Below are 24055 nucleotides of genomic sequence, written 5' to 3'. Positions count from 1 at the left end.
AAAACTCTTAATTGATCTTAAAATATAAAGGTAGATCAGTAATTCTCAAATAGGTTACCAGATGCATTTGAACCAGAAGTATTATATATATAAATATAAATATATACATATATATGCACACACATTAATTTAGAACAAAACACTAGTGTATCCTCAACATTTAGTAAGTGGCAGCTATTATTTTCTCAATTATATTCAAAATTTATTGTGAACAATATATTTATATAAACAGCATATTAGTACTAAGTAATAAGAAAGAACACAGAACCTGTAAGATTTTCTATTTTTATTCAAGATCCTGTGTGCATTTGCAGGTTTTATTTTCAATGACACTCAGAAAAAGAACTTACACACATTTTTCTTTCAAAGAAGGTTATTCCCGGTGTGAATCTGACCTAGCTGGAACAAAGGTATAACGTAAAAAAGCCTTGATTTCTATAATGCTAAGAACATAAAAGTCATGAGTGCACACAACCCACAGGAAGGAGGCTTAAAAGGACTACATACTTTGAGACTGGTTTGTCCCCTTGCTGCCTAGAAACCAGGGTGACCCATGTATTCAGAAGCACATCCTTCTAGCTAGCTGCTAGCTGCATGGGAGAAGTTTTATGGTGAAGACAACTGGGGAGAAACAGCCCTAAAAGCAAAATGGCACAACTTAAGTTGAAATAAGAAAATGATGATGCACTTTGCTTTAATATAAATGCGAATAACAAATGCCAAATTAAAAAAAGATAAACAAGAAAAAAAAGAAATAGGAAGATGAGAGAGAGCAAAGAAAGAACAGTGGAGTTGCTAGAGTGCTTCTTTTGAAAACATGAATCTGTTTTGATACAATAGATACATCAAGAAACAATTTGAACATCCTATAAGTTTTATGTTTTCTTGTTTTCAATATATGCAAGGAGAGTTGACAAGCCATGTTACATTAGTCTCAGAGATGCGACATCATGATTCCACAGCTCGATATGTCATGCTGTGCTCTAAATTTTTTTTCTTATGCCCTGTCCATTCCTGAGAATCCCTAGCTGAACTGAGGTGTGTAGGAATAGACAAAACGGACATGTGTATGTTCCTCAAATATCTAACAACACCTCAGTTTACCACATGCTTTGACACAAACCACCCCCTTCTGTGTTATAATTTTCTGATTCTCAGAGGCCCCTCCTACCACTTCACATCATGCACAAACCCTAAACCCCACCTGACACCCACTACTGTCAACAAACTTCAGATCTTTTTATCAAGTAACCGGTCATAGTATTTACGCAATTCATGACTAACCTATAAAACTGGCCTACATTTTTTTTCTTAGTTTTCTCTTTGTTTTAGGCCATTAATAAGGTTGTGACCCAAACCCCTATTCTTCTACAAGCCCTGTGTTTTTTATTGCGTGATTTTTGCATAGCTCGTAACTTTTCAGAATGCAAATGATACATTAGAACAAAATTGACTTCAGGTGAAGAAGAAGGAGAACAGAAAGCAGCATAAAAGCAGTGAGAATGACAAAACAGAGAGAAAGGGAATGTGGACAAATGGCAAGAAGTGTTTAAAATGTTCAATAACCAACACCTGGAGAAATAGCCTGGAAAATCTAACTTAAAACAGCAGAAGAGATGGAGATAGTCTTAAGATGGTATCTAAAGAAGCCAGGTCTACAGACCTAATACCTTCAAGATACTGCTGAGCTCTTACACTGCACACAGTGAACGTCTAGTCATCTAGTAGCAGAGGTAGGAGGTGTTGCAAATATGTAAAAACATCAGAGATGTTGCTGAGGTCCAGATACTTCTTCAAGTGTCTCTATTCCCCCCAGGGCTGCGATGGCTGCTTGCTGAGGGATCAGAAGTAAGAACTCTTTCCAAAGTTATGTCTATCCCTGAGGCGATGTCACATACAATGTAGAGGTACCAGAAAGCTAAAGAAAAACCACCTTTCTAGACAGCTTTTATGGGCATGAAATGCAAAACAATGCAAAAACATTAATAATGACCATCATACAGACACAAATATCTGTACATGGAACTGAGAAAAGCCAGTTTATGATCATTAGGCAGCGACTGAGAATTGGTTTAGGGAAGAAGGCTAGGGCCAATTGCCAGTCACTTATGTCCATATTTGGTATAACGGAGGTGTGATTTGACAGGGTTTTGTGTTTTTTTAAAAAATATATATAATAGCAAATATTTTTGGACTCTGTATACGACTCGCAAGTAATGAGGCAAGCTTAAGCTTTAATAGAACTTCTCCTTCCTCATATTAAGGACTTTCTCTAGTCAACTTAAAAAAAGACAATATTTAGAAACTAAAAAATCACTAGAAAACAAATGTTTGCTTTTAAGAAATGTCATATATAACTAAAAAAAAAAAAAATACACTTAGGATTCTAGAGCCCTAAAGAACTTGGGAGGAATTGAGACTGAGGGAATCACACAGAGCTGATTTGAATTAAAATGTAGAACTTTGAATTCCCAGTTCAGTTCATCTAACCTTTACCATATTGCCTTTACTCAGAACACGTAAATCAACAGAATATAATTATACATGCTATACAGTAAGACAAGTACCAAGAATGTAGTGTGTGTGTGTGTGTGTGTGTGTGTACACAGTATATTCAGTATAAACACACACACATTCAACAAACACTTGTTCAGTCAACTGAATCATGCTAATTTTCTAATTAGAAAAATGATTATTCCAATTCTGTGCACCTGAGGTCCATTAAAATCTTGTTTAAAAATTGCATATTTTTAATGGGCTCAAGGTAAGAAAAATTTAATTAAATATAAACAGTAATCAGGCAGCTAAAATAAAACACTTAAAATGTTAACCTTTTTCATTTCTTTAGCAACAGATGTACACTGCGATGTCTTCACACTACATTGATATTTGGGACTATCCATGGGAAAATGTCTGAAACCCCAGTTTTTTTTCTGAAGTGTTTATAAGTCATTTATGCTTAAAAATATGTAGCATTTCATCTATTCAACTCCTGAAATATATTTTATGATGAGCTTAATATATGTTTTCATAATTTTACATTTTTTGTAAATGTTCCTATAAAAACTATGGTTTATATCCTAGAAAAATAATATGACTTTTGTTCCAAATCTTTGTTATGTAGACTTATCTTTCAAATAAATTGTGGATTTTAACTGAAATGACAAATTACTGAATTAAAAGAAAACTCAGTGGTTATTTTAAATAGCTTTATTGGATATAATTTGTATTCGTAAAATTCAATCATTTAATATTGTCAATATTATATTAGTATAATTGTCAATAGTGTTTGGTATACTGAAAGAGTTGTACTATCAGCATAATCTAACTTGGAGAACATTTTCATCACCTCAAATAGAAACCCTTCACCCATTAGCAGTCAATTGCAGCTGACCCCACATCCAGCCATAGGTACCACTTACCTACTTTCTGCCACTATAAATCTGCCCTTTTGGTACCTTTCACATAAATTGAATCAGAACAGATAGTCTTTTGTGACAGACTTTATTCACTGAGCGTAACATTTTTGAGATTCATTCATGCTGTAACATGTTATCAGATTTTTTTTATTGCTGAATAGTATTCCATCATGCGGATATACTATATGAAACATACTAAATGAAATATTTTCATTTCCTTGATGGTGCTGTTTGAAATGCAAGTGTTTTTACTTTCAACAAGGTCCAATTTATCATTTTTCCCCTTTATGCCTTGTATTCTTGGTGTTGTTTCAAGAAATTATTTCCTAACACAGGGTTATGAAGTCTTTTAAATGTTTTATTTCAAATGTTTTATTTTATTCAAATGTTTAATGTAGAATAATATACTTAAATTATTAAATTATTAAATTTCAAATTCAATAAAAGCTCAAATGTTAGAATTTTATACATATATACATACATATATATACATTCATTCAAAAAATATGTATTGAGCACTGAGCAAAAATATTATAATAAGCAATAACCATAGCCCTCCACTTCCTATTCCCTTGCCCTTCCCACCAAACCCTGCCCTCGATGACCTCTCTCCTTCTATTCTCTCACTTGCTCTCTTGCTTCAGCCACATTGGCTACCTCACTGTTCCTCTAATAAGTCAATCACTCTTCCATGTTGCAGGCTTGGCTTTAGTTTTTCCTACTGACTGAAAGGTTCTTCACAAGTACTCCACATGGCTAACAACCTCAACTATTATTGAACTCAAGCTGACCCTGATCACCTTATTTAAAAGGGCAGATTGTCCCTACCTCCATGTCTCCCAAGACTCCTAAATTTTTGGGTGTGTTTCTCTACTTTTTCTTTTCTTCAGCATCACCTTCTAACATACTAGATGATTTACTTAAGTATATTTATTGTTTATTGTCTGCTAACTTCCTCCAACTTGCTAGGTCATAAGCTTCAGCAAGGAAAGTGCCTTTCTGTGTTTTCTTTTTGTGTATCCCAAGTACCTAGAATGATGACTGGCACATGATGGTTATGAGATAGACTTTTGTTGACTGAATAAATATTGATAATTTGTGACTCTAGTGACTTAGAACACCATCTTCCACAAAAACATATTTGTTAAATGAATGAATGAATGAATGAATGAATGTTTCCATTAATGAGTAAGATGAGTTTTAGGAAAAACAGTAAGGATTCAAAAAGAAAGAAAATAAGGAAACAATATTTTCAGCCATCATTGCACAAAGTTTATGAAAAAATGTTTTCATAAAAAGCAAATATAAAATAAAACTTAGCCTTTTTTGCCCTGTTTGAAAGCATAAAGAGATGAATTATCTTTATGGTAGACAAAGCTGATATAAATTAAGGAAACCATTGTTATAAGTGCATATTAAGATAAATGACAGAAATATACAGTTTACAAAACAAAACAAATGAAGTGAATGAAGTCCCAGAATCCTACCATGTCATAGTCATAGTGCTTTTAAAGATAATCTTGAAATAAAGCCAAGAATTTAGACATGTTCTTCCATTTTCTATCAAGGAAATACTGGAAATATGGCTCTCTTTGTATATGATAATCATCTACAAAATAACCTTACCATTAATATTTTTTCCATCCTACTTCTAGCTTCAGTATTTATTTTAAAAATACTGTAACATCTTTTTTAAAAAAGTAGCAGTCTAGTTAGTTAAATCACTAATGTACTCATTTTCATTGTGCATTTTATGATGTCTTAATGGTTATTGCTGATTTTGAGCATATTTTAGTGGTCATACATTGCTCTTCTACTCCACCAAAGAAGAGCAGTTTATGAAACATAAAGAATAATCTTCACATTTATTTTAAGTGGTAAAATAATGCCTGTTGAATGTACAGAACAGAGTGCATTTAAAGTACTATTTTAGTAATGCCTTAATAATTAAGTTCCCCTTGGACATCTACTTTTTGCAGAATGAATAAGTGGTTGACCTCCCCGTACCCCAAGAAGCTTTTATATTTGGCAGATGATATTTTTCCAGTTTTATTGAGATATACTTGATATGTGATATTGTTTAAGCTTAAGATGTACAACATGATAATTTGATTCATGTATATATTGTGAGATGATCACCATAATAAGATTTGTTAACATACATCCATTACCTCACATAATTACCATTTCTTTTTTTATAGTGACAATATTTAAGATCTGCTCTCTTAACAACTTTCAAATATACAACAAAGTCTTTCTAACTATAGCCACCACTGAAGCGGATAATTTAATCTTTATTATGAACCTAGTTCCATACTTGATTCATCCATTTGACACCTCCTTTCCCATGTTTTTCATGTCTAAACCACAAGGGCTTGATTCTCTCCGAAAGAATTTCAAGTAGATCTCTTTTTCTCTGATGCATTTTACTTCACATGGTTTATTAATCTCTCCAGAAAAAATAAGAAAACGTGAGGCCAAAAAGTAGAAAGTAAGAATTTATCTTAACATTAATTACATCCAGAAGTTAAAGGCACAGATACACCTAAAACTTATACAACTTAACACTAAAAACACATAATCCAATTATTAAATGGGCAGAGTACTTGAATAGGTTTTTTCCAAAGAAGATATACAGATGGTTTCCAGACACATGGAAAGATGCCCAGCATCACTAATAATCAGAGAAATGCAACTCAAAACTCCAATGAGAAATCACTTTACACTGTCAAAATAGCTAAAATTAAAAAAAAAAAAAAGAAAAATAACAAGTGTTGGTGAGAATGTGGAAAAGAAGGAACCCTCATGCACTATTGGTGAAAACATGAACTGGTGCAGCCACTGTGGAAAACAGTAGGGAAGTTTCTCAAAAAAATTAAAAATAGATTACCATATAATTCACTAATTCTACTACTGGATATTTATTCAAAGAAAATAAAAACACTAATCCAAAAAGATATATGTATCCCTTTATTTATTGGAGTGTTATTTACAATAGCCAACATATGGAAAAAAACGCAAGTGTCCATCCATAGATGAATGAATAAAGAAGATGTGGTATAGGGGTGCTTGGATGGCTCAGTCGGTTAAGGAATCTGCCTTGATTTCTGCTCAGGTGATGATCTGAGGGTTTTAAGATCAAGCCCCACATCAGGCTTCACACTGGGCATGGACCCAGCTTAGGATTCTTTCTCTCCCTCTGACCCTCGCTGGGCCCTGACTGTCCCCACCTCTCTCTCTCTCTCTCTCTCAAAAAAAAAAAAAAAAAAATATATATATATATATATATATCCCATTGTGCATACACATAACCACAATAGGATGAATAAAGAAAAAAATATATATATATACCACACAGACACACACATACTGGGCCATTACTCAAGCATAAAAAAAAAATGATATCTTGCCATTTGCAACAACATGGCTGTACCTAAGTGAAACCAAGCCAGTAGAATGCTAAGTGAAATAAGTCAGGACGAGAAAGACAAATACCACATGACTTCATTCATATGTGGAATTTAAGAAACAAATGAACAAAGGAAGAAAAAAAAAGACAAAAAAAAAAAAACCCTCAGAGTTTTAAATACAGAAAACATACTGGTGTTTGCCAGAGGTGGGTGGGGGGAAGGGTGAAATAGATAAAGGAGATCAAAAGTACAAAGGTACACTTATCTTTTTTTTTAAGATTTTATTTTATTTATGAGAGAGAAAGAGCCCGAATGGGGGGAGGGGTGCAGAGAGGGGGGGAAGCAGACTCCCCCTGAGCAGGGAACCCAACATGGGGCTCCATCTAGGGATCCTGGGATCATGACCTGAGCCAAAGGCAGACACTTAACTGACTGAGCCACCCAAGTGCCTCTATCTTGATAAGCACTGAGTTATGTATAAAATTGTTGAGTCATTATATTATACACCTGAAACTAATATAACACTATGTATTTCATTATACTTTAATAAAAAAAAATGGATCCTACTCCAAACCATATCCAATGGTGCGGTCCAGATGTGAATTGTTTTTAAGTCTCCCTGAGTAATTGTATATTTAGTTGAGGTTAAGAACTACAGATAAGTGTTAGCCAGGTATTTTACTAGTTACTGTATCCAATTTAGTCAGCAAACCTAAAAAACTGTCTGGCTAAAAGAGGGAAAGAATTATTTATTTATTTATTTGTTTATTTGTTTGTTTGTTTATTTATTTATTTAAAGATTTTATTTATTTATTCATGAGAGACACAGAGAGAGAGAGAGAGAGAGAGACAGAGAGGCAGAGACACAGGCGGAGGGAGGTGCAGGCTCCATGCAGGGAGCCCGACATGGGACCCCATCCCTGGTCTCCAGGATCAGGCCCTGGGCTGAAAGCGGCCCTAAATTGCCAAGCCACCCGGGCTGCCCAGAGGGAGAGAATTTAAAATAATAAAGTAATAAAATGATTGGTGAAATGAATGTAATAAAAGATATGATAATATATCTCAAAAATTAGTATTCTTTATTCTAGCGTCAGCTAATTATTTTAAAATATATTAGTGTTTCAGATGGAAAGACAACTATCTCTTATTTTTGAAAGATGGAAAGAAAGAAGTCTCTATAACAGAGTTGACTGAATATTGCCCTACTTAGAAAATTTATAGACCAAATGACCTCTTATAGTTACTTCCTCATTAATCATTTTATTATTCAACATTGAGATTTCCAAAGTCATTATGACACAGAAATACCTAGAAATTTTATTTAATTAAAATATCTGGCTGATGAGCCTTCACTTGTCAGTTCTTTAGTATAATGTGATCAATTATGTTTCATTAATAATTATAAAATATACATTCCTGTACATTCTAAGCCATTTTTAACTTCCATCAAATTCAAAAGCAAGAATATTTTAACCTGAGGAATAACTGTTACTCTGAAGTTCTAATATTCTCATAATTTTTAAACTAGAATATTCATTTGCTATGTCTGGTATATGAGGCTTGATAGAAATACATTTCATTTTGTAGTGTCTTGAATCTAGATGAAACATGAGGAATTTCTATTCAATATTCCCATGACTGATATTAATAACACTCAGAAATGTAAGAAGTAGCTATTACCCATATTATGATATGATTCATCTATAAAATTCTTAAATAATCTAGTTAAAAGATATAAAGAGATATGTATACAGTGGGGATTTTTGTTTTTTGTTTTTCATTTTTGTTTATAACTGAAAATTTTGAATTCCTTCTTTGTTTAGCTATAGAATTTGGAAGTAACATTAGAGAGGATCTTTTTTCTTCCACAGGAATCACTCAGCACTCCTTTTAGATATGTAAATGTAAGGCAAGTAGGTACCCCTCTGCCTTCAAAGAAGAATATTTAATGAAACCTTGACAAACTGTCTCTTCCAGTGACTCTTGATATAAAAGAGGATAGCAGGAGGGTAATATGTGTAATTACCAGGAAACCTCAGGGCAGAAAGGAAAAACAAAACTGCTTTCCTTTCAATTTTAAAGTTCAGTGTTATTCTGAGTTATCCTACAAACTAAGACAATTGACTGGATCCGAAAGATTTCCAAGAGTTCGTGAGAAGAACCTACATGTGGGAAGTGGGAGTGTGCACAGGGACCTGAGTCCAATGCCGAATATTACACATGGTTTTAGCTCAGTGTCTGGCTGAGTCTGGAAGACCTTCCTGGCTCAGTCATCTTGATAAGTTTGGGAAACTAGGTGTAAAACTAGGCCTCAAAGTGGTGTCACCTGTAGAAGGAGGAATTATCCCTGAAGAAGCACTCTGACATGGGATGTCACTACTGTTGGTGGAACTCGAAACGGGCCAATGACTGGTATAGAAGATTTCATTTAGCCTGTATGTCAGTGGGCTATTTCAATGGTACATAGATGGCATCTGGTTCTGAGGGGCCATCTATTTTCAAAAATGATACTTTGAAAAAAAACGCTTACTTGCAACTTTATGACATTTTCTAGTTCTCTTTTCACAAAATGTTAAATGAACAAAACAAAAGCAAATAAAACAAACTGGTGCTTTTGACCTGATTAAGTTTTAGGGGTTCTTGGATAATTGAGGCAGAGCAATGGTGCTACCAGATTTACTGTTCATTGGGTTACTTGAGTCCTTTTGCAATCAAGTTAGTCAAAAGAGGGCACAACTTATCTGTAGAATAAGCTGATTGGATCTTATCTAATCAGATCATAACTTAAATATGTAAAGAATTAGTAACCAGTGTAAATATAATAAATGTAAACCAAGATTTTTTTTGTTTTTAAATTTAAATTTAAAAAAAATTAAAAGATTTATTTATTTATTTTAAAGAGAGAGAGGAGCATGGGGAGAGGCAGAGGCAGAGAATCTCAAGCAGACTATGTGCTGAGCACAGACCCCGAGATGGGGCTCCATCTCCCGACCCTGAGATCATGATCTGAGCCCAAACCAAGAGTTGGATGCTTAACTGACTGAGCCACGCAGGTGTGCTCAAATCAAATTTAAAATTTGATTTTTGTTGGAGAAGTATGCAGATGGTTAAAACACAAAAATTTAAGACCTAGGTAAAGAAAAATAGTTCATCATCAGAATATCTATCAATGAAATTATCATTCTAAGAGATAAATAGGTCTTATTCTTGATAATAATTCTTAGAAAACTTATAATAGGCAGTTCCAAATCTGAGAAATGGTTACTATGGAAAGCACCACAATACTATGGAGCAGCATTATCATTAAAGTCTAGATCATTATAATTCATAAAGCTTGACTTTACAAAGTCAAGGATGCCACTTTGACCCATGCTACTCCATAGTGTACTGAAGTCCTGAATATTGTATTGAACATTGAAGTCTTGGGCAATATATAAGAAATAAAGAAATAAAAATTGGTTGCAGGGGGAGAGAAAATAGAACAAAACCGTTCTAAATTCTTTTTAATTGTTAGAAAAGTCTAAGATGACAACAAACTCTTGAAACCAATAGTTAGCAGGTTTGATAGATGCCATATCAATACTGAAAAATCAACAGCATTTTCTATGCCAGTATTAATCAGAAAAACTATGAAAACAATTAAAATAGCAACAAAATGCCTAGAAATAAGTACCTTCAAGATCTCTATGTGAAAAATTAACAATTTTATTGAAGAACAGTAAATAATACATAAAGAAATGGAGACAGAAGCCATGTTACAGATGGTAAGATGGTATACCATAGAGGTGACTATTCTCCCCTAAATTAATATATCAACTAAATAATTCCAATAAGATCTCAATAGAGTCTTTAAATGGGATCTGAGAAGTAGATATTATAATTAAGCTCTAAGAATTAAGATGTATAAATTAATAGTAGTTAAAATAGTGTGGTACTCATTTATTTATGTATTGAACATACACTTATTAAGAGCTCACCATGTGTCAGGAGGTGTTCTAGAAATTTGAGCCTCATCAGGAATAAAACAAAGATCCTAACCCTCGTGAAGTTTATTCTTTAGCTGGAGTTATAGACAATAAATTATGGACAATATAATTAAATTATATGCCATGTTAGAATATGTTATGCATTTCAACAAAGGCTTGGTGGAGGCGAGGGAGATAGCCATATAGATATCTGGGAGAAGGGCATTGTAGGCAGAAGGAAGAACAATTTAAACAGGAAGCCTGTGCTGCTGGAGTGGAGTCAGAGGTGAAGTCGGGAGACAAAAAAGGGCAAATCACAATGTAAAGTCTTGAATAAATGGGAAACATCTGCAGAATTTTGAGCAGACTGACCTGCTCAGATTTAGGTTTTAAAACATCAGCCTGAGTCAATGCTATGTTGAAAATAGACTGTAGAGGGCACACTGGAGAAGCAGAGAGCATGGCCAGAAAATAATTACAATAATCCAGGTGAGAGACGGTTGATAGTGGTTCAGAATGGAGTGATCAAATGGAGATGGTAAGAAGTGGCTAGATTCTAGATATGTTTTGAAGGTAGGGCAAATCCGATTTCTTTACAGTTTGATGTGGGGTGTGAAACATAGGGAGGACGTGAGGATGACTTGATATTCTTCACCTTGAGCAACTGGAAAGGCAAAGTTTCCATCACCCGAGATGTGGAAGATGCAGCTAATTTGTTTTTGACATCTTAGGTATGCAATATATTTTAGATGTACAATTGGAGATGTTCAATACGTGGTTGGATAAATGTGTTTGGCTGTAGAGTCTAAAGTAGAGGTAAGGGTCTGTAAATCATTAGCATACAGATACTAGTTAAGATTATGAGACTGATGGCAATCAAGAGAAGAAATGGAGGACTGAGCCTTGGGTCACTCTGACATTAAGAAGTTGGGAAGAAGAATATGGTCAAAGAAAGGAAGGAGACTGAGACAGAGCCACTGGTAAAGTCAGAGAAAAAAAAAAGGAGTGTACTTTCCTGCAATGTCAGTTAAAAAAAAAAAAAAAAGGTGGAGGGGAACCGAGGAGGAAAGAGTGATCTACTAGGACATCCACCACGACAAAAGATCAGAACTGGTCATTGTATTTACCAACATAAAATTAGTGATGAGGGTAACAGGAATGGTTTCCATGGAGTGGTGGGACAAAGACCTTATTGGAGTAGATTTATAAGCAGACAACCCCTTCAAAGAGCTTTGTGGCAAAAGGGAGCCAAAAATAGAGCAATAGCTGATGGTGGAAGTAAGGTCAGGAGAGACTTTTTATTTTTTAGTTGGAAGAATTATGTATGTTATAGGAATGGGATAAAGAAAAAAAAATGACAAGGAGAGCACACTAAGAATTGCTGGGGGGAGCACAATTGACTAGATGATTGCTGGAGACATCAACACAGGGAACAACAAAGTTGTCTTTGTCTAAGTTTCAGTTTTGAATTTTTTAAAGGTTCATGCTCAGTCTTATAAGGCTTTTTAGGCACACGGACACATTTAAGACTTTGCTTAAAGCGAATACTCTTCTATCTTGAAATCCATGAAATCAGGTAGCTGATAACGCTCCCTTTCTTCACCCACATTCACTTTAATATTTGGGTACTTACGCTATTTTCGTCAGCTCCTCCTGTTCACAAGCTGTAGGACGCTGAGCCAGTAATCTTTGCTCTACAAACCTCACAGAGTTATTACAGGGATCCAATAAAACAGCTGTGTAAAAGCACTTTTGGAAAGCTGTTAAGGGCTTTATATCAGTTATTTATCTTGTTCTTATTGGTGTGTAGCCTTTGTTAATAAGATTTCCACACAGGCTTGAAGAAGGGTTTGCCTATCTATAAAAGGCCAGAGCCAGCATTTAGGAATATTCTTCAGAATACTCGTCCTGGCATCTGCAATTTCCCTGCAGATAAAGGGGATTTCTGGTCATACAAGTATTCAGGAAAAGCTGAATACCACTTGCCTTGGAGCTTGACAATATAAAAAATAAATAAATAAAATAAAAATAAAAATTCTAATGAATACTACAGTAAAGATGTTAGTTCAAAAAATATCTAGCACAATATTTCCTAATATTCTTGTCCTAGGAATTATCTTTTTGGGCGAGTGTATTGTGTAAAACACACCAAATTCCTGGCAAACTAGTGTTTCATGAGAAATGATAAGATGGATAAACTCTATAAAAGTGAAAAATAGAAATAGGTCAACTAGAGAGCATCTGAATAGACTTTAAAACTTTCCTGCATTGGCTCAGCAGATGAGACAATACATAAGGAAGGAAAAGTTCTTGTTCTGTTTTATACCACTTTAAGGGAGCAACTCTCTGGTATAAATGACACTCAAATTATGACAATAGGTTGGAAATAAACGAACATAGTTTCTGTCAAATTCTGTGAATCAGTCTTTTAAAGTCTGAAATATCCTACTTCAGCAAAGGTGAAGTTTTTTTTTTCTTCTGCCCTCATATCTGGGCTGATAATATAAATGATACCGAATCTGGTCTCTAAGAAAGACAAGTCCATTCCCCTTTCTCTTCCCATCTAGTAAGGCCATAGTTAAAGCATAAAAACGCAGTCACTGCATTCAGAGAGAGATTTATTTTGAGCTTAATGAGTTCTCACACAACACTAGAAGATTTTTATTTCTCATTTTTGCCATCTCATACAGAAGATGCCTGACTTTTGGTCACAAGCCTTTTCTCCAACTCAGCTACTTTAAAACAGATATGACAAGCTTCATGTCCATTGAATGAACCATGGAATGTCCTAAACTTGCCTCTTCTGGGCCTTCTCCTAGCTAATTATAGACCTCTAAGCCACTCCAGCCATATGTATCTAGGGCTATACTTGACCGAAGAAGGCAAATCCATTAATCCCATTCCTTCATTAATCCCATCCCTTCAGTTGGCTTCACTGCTTGAAAATTCAAATGAAGAATAAAAGAGAAGTATACACATTATTACAAGTTACTATGAGAAATTAGATTACAATATATATGGGATTGATGCCCCTAAGAAAATATTCTGTTAGGGCTATTTGGATGTAAATAAATCCAAATGATAATTATCTTTGATACAGAGAAGAAATTGGGGCTTATACAATAATGCATAAAATAAGCCACAGTTGACAACAACTAAATTTCTGGAAGAACAGTTGTTGGCAGTAGTTGACACGTTGTGAGGAAGGAATATAAAAATGGCCAAAATGCAGTTAATACTTGGAAGTCATCTCATGGATGACAGCTTTCAACCAGAAATTAGCAAAAGATTCTAAAAGAATGTCATTTGTGACAAATTATGTTTATTAGTATTTTTAAATAGAAATATGGGGGGATCCCTGGGTGGCTCAGTGGTTGAGCGCCTGCCTTCGGCCCAGGGCGTGACCCCGGGATCCCAGGATCGAGTCCCACGTCGGGCTCCCTGTATGGAACCTGCTTCTCTCTCTGCCTGTGTCTCTGCCTCTCTCTCTGTGTGTCTCTCATGAATAAATAAAATCTTTAAAAAAAAGAAATGTGGCATATCCATAAGCCAAATCCTTAAATGTACATCTATCAGCTTTGTGTGAGACTGCAGAATTTTCATATTATGATGTTTCATTATAGACCATAAAGCATGATGAAATAAAATCCTTTTGTCATCATTGAGGATCATATTGTCTATTTTTTTGCATGTGCCTATTTTTACCATTGGCTGTTCATCTAAAACATAGCAGTGTATTGCTAGAAATCCACAAGACTCTTAACTTTGGTAAAGGCAAATGTCATATTTCATTTTTTGTAACACTTCAATTCAATGTCCTTCATGACCAAAGTTCTATATTGCAAACATTACACACTTAGTTCCTAGAGTTTCTGATCTGAGGATTATTCTTGCCACTGATTCTTCATTTTGTTTTGTGGATTTTTTTTTTTTTTGGCCATAGTTTTTCTGCCTATCAGAACTAAAAATGTAAATAAAAATCCATTTTTGATTTTGTATTTCTTTAGCTTTTGCGTTTTCATATTACTGTGGCTTCAGTTGTTATGATACATTTTGATCTAAAAACAGTCATGAATGACTGATGACATCTGTTAATGTCAGATTCTAAGAGAAGAGAATTTACAAGAACAATGGGGAACAAGCAGCTCATTTGGAGTACTTAGGTTCAAAGTGAGGATGACAAGCCAAGGAAGCTTGAGAGGGGAGCTGAACGCATTGCATGTGGTAACATATGCCTCACAGGTTGTAGGGTCACTGACAAATCAGCTGCCTCCTTCACTCTTAGCTCTGTGAAGAATTAATGTTCCAGTCACTGATGAATAAGAAATATCAAAATGTACTGCACATGGCAGGATGTAACTATTGTTTTGTGAGACTTCTGTTTCAGTTTTACACATCCATGCAAATAGATGTAATACGCTGTTGAGGAAAAGGCTGAAATTAAATGTATTTCTTACAGTGGAATAGCAGACAAGTGTGTCCCTAGCATCTGGGGTGGGGGGAGGGCATGGCAAAACAACAAAGAGAGGTCCACATACCATAAATCTAAATATTGAATGATTATAAATCAAGTCAGCAAACTGTCAAGTAAAAATATAACCTACTGTATTCCTTGAAAATACACCTTCACATTGACTTTTAGACCACATTCTAAATAATAATTCTCCATCTCCTTGAAGTTCTACACCAGGACTCTCTTTGTCAGATAAGGCCCCTCACCTATAGTCTGTTCTCCTTGTCTTCCTAGTCTCAGCTCTTCCAGAATACTGATCTGGATCTGAATAGACACCTCAGCCAACACTTTCAAATTTTGCAGAACCCAGCAAACAGGTGTCCTTTGGCCACTGCTTCAACTAGGAAGGGGTGCACAAGAGGACACGCAGACTGTGGACATGGGTCCTGGGAAGAAGTCAATAAAGGCCCTGGAGGCAAGTGAAGGGCTGTCTGGTTGGAAAGTCTGGGCTTCCAGGTACTTGGCATGTGGTCAAGAAACAGTGGTAGTGTGGTTCATGGGTTTACAGTGCCCTCTGGTCTCCCAAACATCTCACCCTGTAGAGAGGCACAGAGGGCCGCAGCAAGACCCACCCAATCACGGTTCCCTCTTGCCCAGACTGAAGAGCCCTACTTGTACTGATCAAAATTTTGGAATTCCGTTGCCTTGGAAGATCTGTTCAGAGTGAAAAAAATCACTGGGAGAAGTCGGGGGAAAAATTTAAAGGAAAACAATTTTTAAGCACACTCTTGAATAGAATGAAATAATCACCTCTAAAGAACAAATGAATATATGTAATAATAAAAGAAGAAAAGATCAGAAAATTTAAGACTGAGTTAGAATGAATTTTTAAAAAATCAACAGTAACACCTATAGAAATTATGCAGGCGTGTGACAAGGAATGTGAAAATATATATTGTCTGGAGGTGAGAAGACCAGGGTATGGTTCTGCTCTGGACAAATGTCATTTAATCTTTCAAAGTAAGCCTCAATTTCATTGTCAGTAAAAATAAGAAAGGAAACATCTCTACTTCAGAAGTCTGATGTGTGAAATAAAGACAAATGGAGACATAATTGTAGTGCAAATGACTTTTTTTTTAAAGGTTTCTAATCAAGATGCTCCCAAGTTAAAACACTCCTCTATCTTCCCATTGCTTTGAATATACCATTAGACTCCTTTTCTTTTCTTTTTTTTAAGATTTCATTTATTTATTCATGAAAGACACACACAGAGAGAGAGGCAGAGACATAGGTGGAGAAAGAAGCAGGCTCCATGCAGGGAGCCCAATGTGGGACTCGATCCCGGGACTTGATCCCGGGATTCCAGGATCACGCCCTGGGCTGAAGGTAGGTGCTAACCCACTGAGCCATCCAGGGATCCCCTACCATTAGTCTCCTTACCACAGCCTACAAGTACTTCGATGATCTGGCCTGTTCACTGCTGTGCCCTGTCTCCTCCTGCACTCTCCCCTGACCACTTGGCTTCCATGACTCTATCATCCTTCCTTCCCAAGAATGTGCCAAAGCAGCTTTTTCCCTCCCTTGGTGCATTTGCACCGAGTCTTCCCTTTGCCTCAAAAACTCTAAGCTTTTCCATGTGCTTGAACCCGTGTCTTCTTTCAGGCTTCAGTTCAAATCCCACCCAATAAGAAAGTGCTTCCTTGCAATGTCTATTTAACATACTTCACATCTACCCTTGATCACATTCACGCCTCTTATATGCCCTTGTTTATTGCCTGGGCCCTTACCCACCTTGTTCATGACTACATCCCAACCACCTAGACCAGAACCTATATCCTAGCACCGTCTATAAGGTTGCTGCTAAATATTTATTGAAAAATGCATGACTATGAAAACATAGTATTAATAAATATTCTAACCACCCTATTTATTGCTTGCAATCAAGTTTTGCTATTCCTAGTCAGCATCTCTACCCTTTACAACAAAGCTGTATGTTGCGTAGGACTATTTACCGGTAACTGAAGATCAGGGAGGTTAAGGTGCAAGGCCACACAGCTAGTAACCGGCAGAGATGGAATTTGAATTCAGGTGGACAGACATCAAACAAATCACTGTTCCATGCTGCCTCTCTGACACCTCTCATCACACTTAATTTATTTCTTCTTTAAACTCCAGTATCATTTTTTAAAAGATTTTATTTATTTATTCATGAGAGACACAGAGAGAGGCAGAGACACAGGCAGAGGGAGAAGCAGGCTCCATGCAGGGAGCCTGATGTGGGACTTGATCCCAGGACCCCAGGCTCACGACCTGAACCAAAGGCAGATAGATGCTCAACCACTGAGCTGCCCAGGCATCCCTAATATCATTTTGACACTGCTTATTTATCGTGTTTTGTTATATTAATGGGGGCATGATTATTTTTCACCCTAGTATTTCAACAAATTTATTACAGAGACAATGTCTTCTAAACATACTACTTATCCACATCACTTAGCAAATATTTGCAGCTGCAAAAAATAATTGGAAGTGGAGAATATAGAGTCAGGAGCATTATTATCTCCATTACAAGAGCAGTGTGTTTATTGTAAAATTTCACAAATTAATTCCCCTCTAGAAAGCAACAGGAAGACAGTTATTGAGCCCAGTTCTGAACTTTTAGTAAGGCAAAATTTAGCGTTCTGAAAATTTTTATTATCCTATGAGTATTTATGTTCTTCTAGAGCAACTGATTAAATTTATGTCCCACAGAAACATTTAAACTAGTTTCGGTTAAGCTTATTTTTTCTTTTAATTTTTTGTTTTTAAAATGTTGATAATAATTACACAGCTTTTCTATGAGTAATAAGGCCCGTTTCAGAGTGTGCTTTTCTTGAGACTATTTTTATCAACTATTTTGTCAACAGAATTCTCAAGCCACTGACATAAAACATCTGTTGGCTAATAACCCCCCCTGACTATGTAATTTAAGCAACTTTACTACTCTAAGTAAAGGGTAATCCTTGTGACTAGGATTTAAAAGTCACTTTCTGGCAGTTCCATAGTATCTAACAATAGTTTTGTGTATTTCTCCCCAACAACCACTTCACAATTTATGCATTAATACTACAGTCATTCTTCACTGAACATTCAATGCAAAGACACTCCCCAAACTAATATTTCCCTTTTTTTTGTTTGAATATCCATTTAAACAATTCCCAATAAAAAATTAAGTGGTAGGATTTATTTAATTTATTTTTTAAAAGATTATTTATTTATTCATAGAGACACACACAGAAAGAGAGAGAGAAAGAGAGAGAGAGAGAGAGAGGCAGAGACACAGGCAGAGGGAGAAGCAGGCACCATGCAGGGAGCCTGACTTGGGACTCGATCCAGGGTCTCCAGGATCATGCCCTAGGCTGCAGGCGGCGCTAAACCCCTGTGCCACTGGGGCTGCCCAAGTGGTAGGATTTAACTTTTTTTTTTTTTTAATTTTTATTTATTTATTTATGATAGTCACAGAGAGAGAGAGGGGCAGAGACACAGGCAGAGGGAGAAGCAGGCTCCATGCACCGGGAGCCCGATGTGGGATTCGATTCCGGGTCTCCAGGATCGCGCCCTGGGCCAAAGGCAGGCGCCAAACCGCTGCGCCACCCAGGGATCCCAGTGGTAGGATTTAAATTACAATCCTGTAACACTTGCTATTCAATGGTATTGATATTCTTTATTTTTTATTGTTTATTGTTTTTTCTATTGATATTCTTTAAATGATCATGAGACAGAGAATATTTTTGAAAAGGAAAGACACTTATAATGTTTATGTGTGTAAATTAGAAGTATTTATATAAGGAAGATTAATATAGTAATTAGGATATTATTGGAAGATTAATATAGTAATTATTTACTATATGATATAGTAATAATATAAATATTATTTCATGTTTTACCTATAAATGTCAGCAGTTATAATATTGTGGGGATCTAACATACAGCATGGTGACTATTATCAACAGTACTGTATTATATATTTGAAAGTTGCTGAGAGTGAATCTAAAATGTTCTTAGCACATGCACACACATACACATAAAAGGTAATTAGGTGAGGTAATTAATGTATTTATTAACCTTATTGTGGTAATTTCTTCACAATACATACATGTGCTAAATCATCGTGTCATATACCTTAAACTTACACAGTGCTGTGTGTCAATTATATCTCAGTAAAACTGAAAAAAAAAAAAAAAGAATGGCAGGCAAAGAAACGTGATATGAATGAATGAATGAATAAATAAATACAAGAAAATAAAGCTGATGGTAGCCATTGGTAAATGGATGAAATAAATGAAGAATAGTAAGAGGTACAATCTTCCAGTTATAAAATAAATAAGACACAGGGATGTGATATAGAACATAGAGAATATGTTCAATAATATTGTAAAAATTTTGTATGGAGACAGATGGTCACTAGACTTATTGTGGTGATCATTTTGTAGGGTATATAAATATCAAAATCCCTGTGCTGTACACCTAAAACTAAAATAATATTGTGTATCAATTATGTTTCAATAAAAAAACCTTAAACTTTCAAAATACTTTCTTGAATGACATCTCAGGAGTAATATGAGTTGAAACAGGTCATTTACTTTAAATTAGAAAAAAATATATGTATAATATGTATTTCAGGCTTACTTTGGAGGCTAGGGGCATACTATTTTGACAATACTAGTGTATCATTGTTTCAAAGCATTTGGAAATCACTCTTCCTCCGATTATGGGAAATTGGGGAAAAAAGAATATCAATAATTACAATGTTTAAAAATCTTTAGTTACATCCATAAGGAAGAGTAAGTTAGCAATGGCACAGAATTTCTCTTCTATACTGGCTGAAATGCCTTCTCTGGGAACTAAAAGGTAAAGAACGTTAGGGATTAAGTACTTTATGTCACCAACTACTCAGAATCCTCAGAATCTGTAGAAACAAACATCTATTATACATAGGTCCTCCCTGATACTATAACCAGTTTCTGAAAGTTAATCTGACATGAATTGTCTTACATTTTATAATGCCTGGATATTTAGGGGTTATATCTTTAAAGAAACATTTGAAAAAAAAATGTGTGTGAGAGTACTCTCCTCTCCTTTAAAGTACTAGAAGAACTCTTTGAATATCAAATAGTTTGTTAGGAAATAGACAAGTTCTCAACTTCTTTATGACCTTTCAAAGACATATTTCTTTAATTCTTTTCTGGATTAGCATAAATACAGCACTGTTAGAAAAAACCCACAGTATTTTGTAGACTTCTAAGAAAAAGACTTCATGACCACAAAGCCCATTTTTATACCCAAACGAGTATGATTCTATAATTCTCTGTTAAAACGCATAGCCCTGTATTACTGATGACATAATTAAAATGAAATAATAATAGAAAACTACATGCTAGTTTCCTAAACTGAGTTTTGCGTGCAAACAGCTTATTCTAAAGAGCTTGGTGGTTTATTTACTGAATTAATGTCAATTTATTTATCTGAAGGGATGAGAAATAACTTTATTCAAATTTGAAATACACTTCATGAAATCTAGCTGTCAGACTAGTTTATTTTTAAAATTCAGCTTGAGATTTCTATAAAAATACATGGATAAAGGCTGAAATGGTGAAGCCTTAAATTAAGAGCTATTTGCTCCTCAGCCAGCAGAATCAATGGCAGTCTCAGGAAATTAGTCTGGTTGCCTTGGCTTCCTTTGCTTCTATACTTGAAGGAGAAAACTTAAGGGAAAAAAAAGAAAAGAAAAGAAAAAAAAAAAAACTTAAGAAGCCCCTCCATTTGTTTCAACTGGATATATCAGGAAGTGTTCAGTGTATGTGCAGCTAAGAAGTGTGGGGCATTGTTTTGTGGTCCAGTCACTTGCTTCTTAATCCCTATGTTCTAAAACCTCTTGACATTCACAATGACATCATTTTAGCTACCTAATTCATGCAGTCTTGATGATTAAAAAATTCAACCATCCGAAGATGTAACTGGTAACGGCAAATATCCCTGCAGATTGTCTAAGTCTCAGGCACAGAATATGCAAAACCTATGTAATCTTTATCTGCTTCCAGACCAACCCGCAACTGACCTTCCTTTTGTGCTAGAACCAAATGGGTTAGCCCAGAAAAGGGGCCAAATAGACTGCTGGTTTCTAGCCTGGGTGGAAGCTGCAACCAAAGGAAAATTGTTCCCTTCTAAAAAATAGTAAAAGTCCCAAGACTTCAGCTATCCTTATAGGTAATTTCTCATCAACAGGAGTACTGTTAGGACCTTCTTAAACACACGGAAAATACTAGATCAAATAGGAGATTACCAGAAATTTTTTGCAGTGATAAACCATACATTAGTCACCAATTGTACATAATAACTATTTATAAATCACGATTATTGTTATTGTACTTAAAAAGTCCTGGATAAAAAAAAAAGGTCCTGGATATATACTACTGGCATACCTATCTGTACAGATATATTTATTCAATTATTTATGTTCAATTAAATATGGAATTGGACTATTTCAGAAAATCAAACTGACACCAAGTATTGAGAAGTTCAATTACTTATCTAGTAATACACAATACATATTATTTTTAAGAAAAGCAAATTAAAAGCAATGAATGAAAATAAAAATCATCAAGTTTTGACCAACAAATAAAAAAATAAGAATGTTTATCACATGGACATCATATTTCATATTTCTGTCAAATGATATGCAAGTAAATATTTCCCTGTAGAACCATGTCCTACTTGTCCTACCTTTTCATGGACTTTCTGACCAGGATCCATCCCTTCAAGATGTTCCGATTCTGTGGACCCCTCACTTGATGCAATTTTTCTTTGTATATGAACATTTTGTTCACGCAAGGCAATAATCTGCAAAATAAAAGCACTATGCCTTAAAAATCTAAAATAAAGCATAATGTATAGAAAACCTGAATTTATTCAAATGTGATTAAGAATTAATGAACACAAACAAATAATCAGAAAATAAACATTACATTTTACTTATTACTTAAAAATATTTTTAACATTTAGGTTAGCATTTTGAACGATATTTATAGTACTTACAGGAATATGAAAATTACTGAAGAAAATATTTTCTAGTTGAAAAAATGTATCTATATGGTTGGAAATGTGTCTAAATTAATGCCATGGTCCATGTGTTATTAATTAAGAAACTACTTTTAAAATTAATTTATGAAATGTGATAAAATTCATATTGGTTTGTACTTTTAAAGTATAAAAGAAAGATAAGTGAAAACATTACAGGCAGAATGCTAGTTATAAGCACATTCATTCACCCTAAGAGGCAGCATAACTGTAATTTTAAAATAAGCAAATACATAAACTGGACTTAATTTTGTGGCACTATCATGAGTCCTTAGAGTTAAATTGGTCTCATTTTCATTATTTTAATGGCCCTTATCTTTGTGCTGCTAGTTCAGCTATAGTCCATTTGCAAAAGACTTCTCAGAAAGCAATTAATTCTTGAAAATTTTCAGCTCAATTTTACATAGTATTTTCAACTAAGAAAGATTCTCAGAGAGTTTTAGTTTAAGTGATCTTAGTAATAAAGAGGAAAAAATAGCATTCCAGCATTTTAAAATGGTATTTTAAAATATAGTTGCTATTCATACATATTTTTAAAGTATTTTACATTAATATCATAACTTATTTATTTCATGGCAAATCTTATCAACTCCAATACTGAGTTGGTATTGGTTGTTGGGGAAATCAATTCCCATTGTATTTAAAACACAGTAAATAGTCAATCATATATGAGACCAGTCTGTCATGTAGACCAATAACCACCAAATAAATATAAAACAACAAGAGGTTGGGTGTTTGTCCCCATCCCTGCCACTGCTTCAAGGCCCAGATAGACAATGACGTGTTCATGAGATCAGGTTATCTTGTTTATGACCTCCAGCATCCGAACATACAGCATATCCTTTAGTAAGGGCATATCACCAATAATGTAGACCAACTCTGTAAATGCTCTTCTTCTTGTAGAACTGCAAGAGGCAAACCATTGGTTCCTTTGCTCCCATCCTTGCCCATCTACAATCTATCATCCACAAAGCATCCAGATTCACCTTTTATTTATTTATTTATTCATTTATTTATTTATTTATTTACAGATTCACCTTCTAAACTATTTATTTATTTATTTATTTATTTATTTATTTATTTTTTATGATAGTCACAGAGAGAGAGAGAGAGAGAGAGAGAGAGAGGCAGAGACACAGGCAGAGGGAGAAGCAGGCTCCATGCACTGGGAGCCCGACGTGGGATTCGATCCCGGGTCTCCAGGATCGCGCCCTGGGCCAAAGGCAGGCGCCAAACCGCTGCGCCACCCAGGGATCCCTTACCTTTTAAACTTAAGTGGTATTGTGCCACTCCTTATTTTCCAAAGAACCTTAATGTTTTCCCAACTTATTTAGCATAAATTTAAACTTCTTAACAAATTCTAGAATATCCTATATGATCTCTTCAGTCACAATGGCCTCCTTTCTGTGTCTCAAATCCACTGCGCGTTTTCTCACCCAGATTTTATTAACTTGATCTTACTGCCTGCGTGAAACATTCTAACCCAGCTCAAACCACAGTTAACACAATGCCAGCTTTCAAAATTCAGGTGAGATGCCATTCCTCAGAGAAAACGAACCTTGCCATCAACCACTTGTTACAGTTACCCTGTTAATCATTGTGTGTACTTCATTGATTAAGATCTAACATTCTATTCCTTTATTTACATAATACCTTTGCTTGTTTATTTAGCTATCAGAAGTCCTAATAATA

At 35.0% G+C, this 24055-nt stretch overlaps 1 protein-coding gene across 11 annotated transcripts in view; it reads right to left on the bottom strand.

Annotated features, from left to right (window-relative positions):
* The window catches only part of PPFIA2 (PTPRF interacting protein alpha 2), a 465246-nt gene that overhangs the window by 117360 nt on the left and 323831 nt on the right, over positions 1–24055 (bottom strand). For all 11 annotated transcript variants that reach the window (XM_041738828.1, XM_041738826.1, XM_041738829.1 and 8 more), the window contains one exon: positions 22010–22126. In XM_041738828.1, coding sequence (XP_041594762.1) covers positions 22010–22126 — 117 coding nt within the window. The remainder of the gene's footprint in view (positions 1–22009; positions 22127–24055) is intronic.

Source organism: Vulpes lagopus, chromosome 23, assembly GCF_018345385.1.
Source record: "Vulpes lagopus strain Blue_001 chromosome 23, ASM1834538v1, whole genome shotgun sequence".
Lineage (NCBI taxonomy): Eukaryota > Metazoa > Chordata > Mammalia > Carnivora > Canidae > Vulpes > Vulpes lagopus.
Note: the sequence above shows the minus strand (reverse complement) of the source record. Positions and strands in the feature narration are given on the sequence as shown.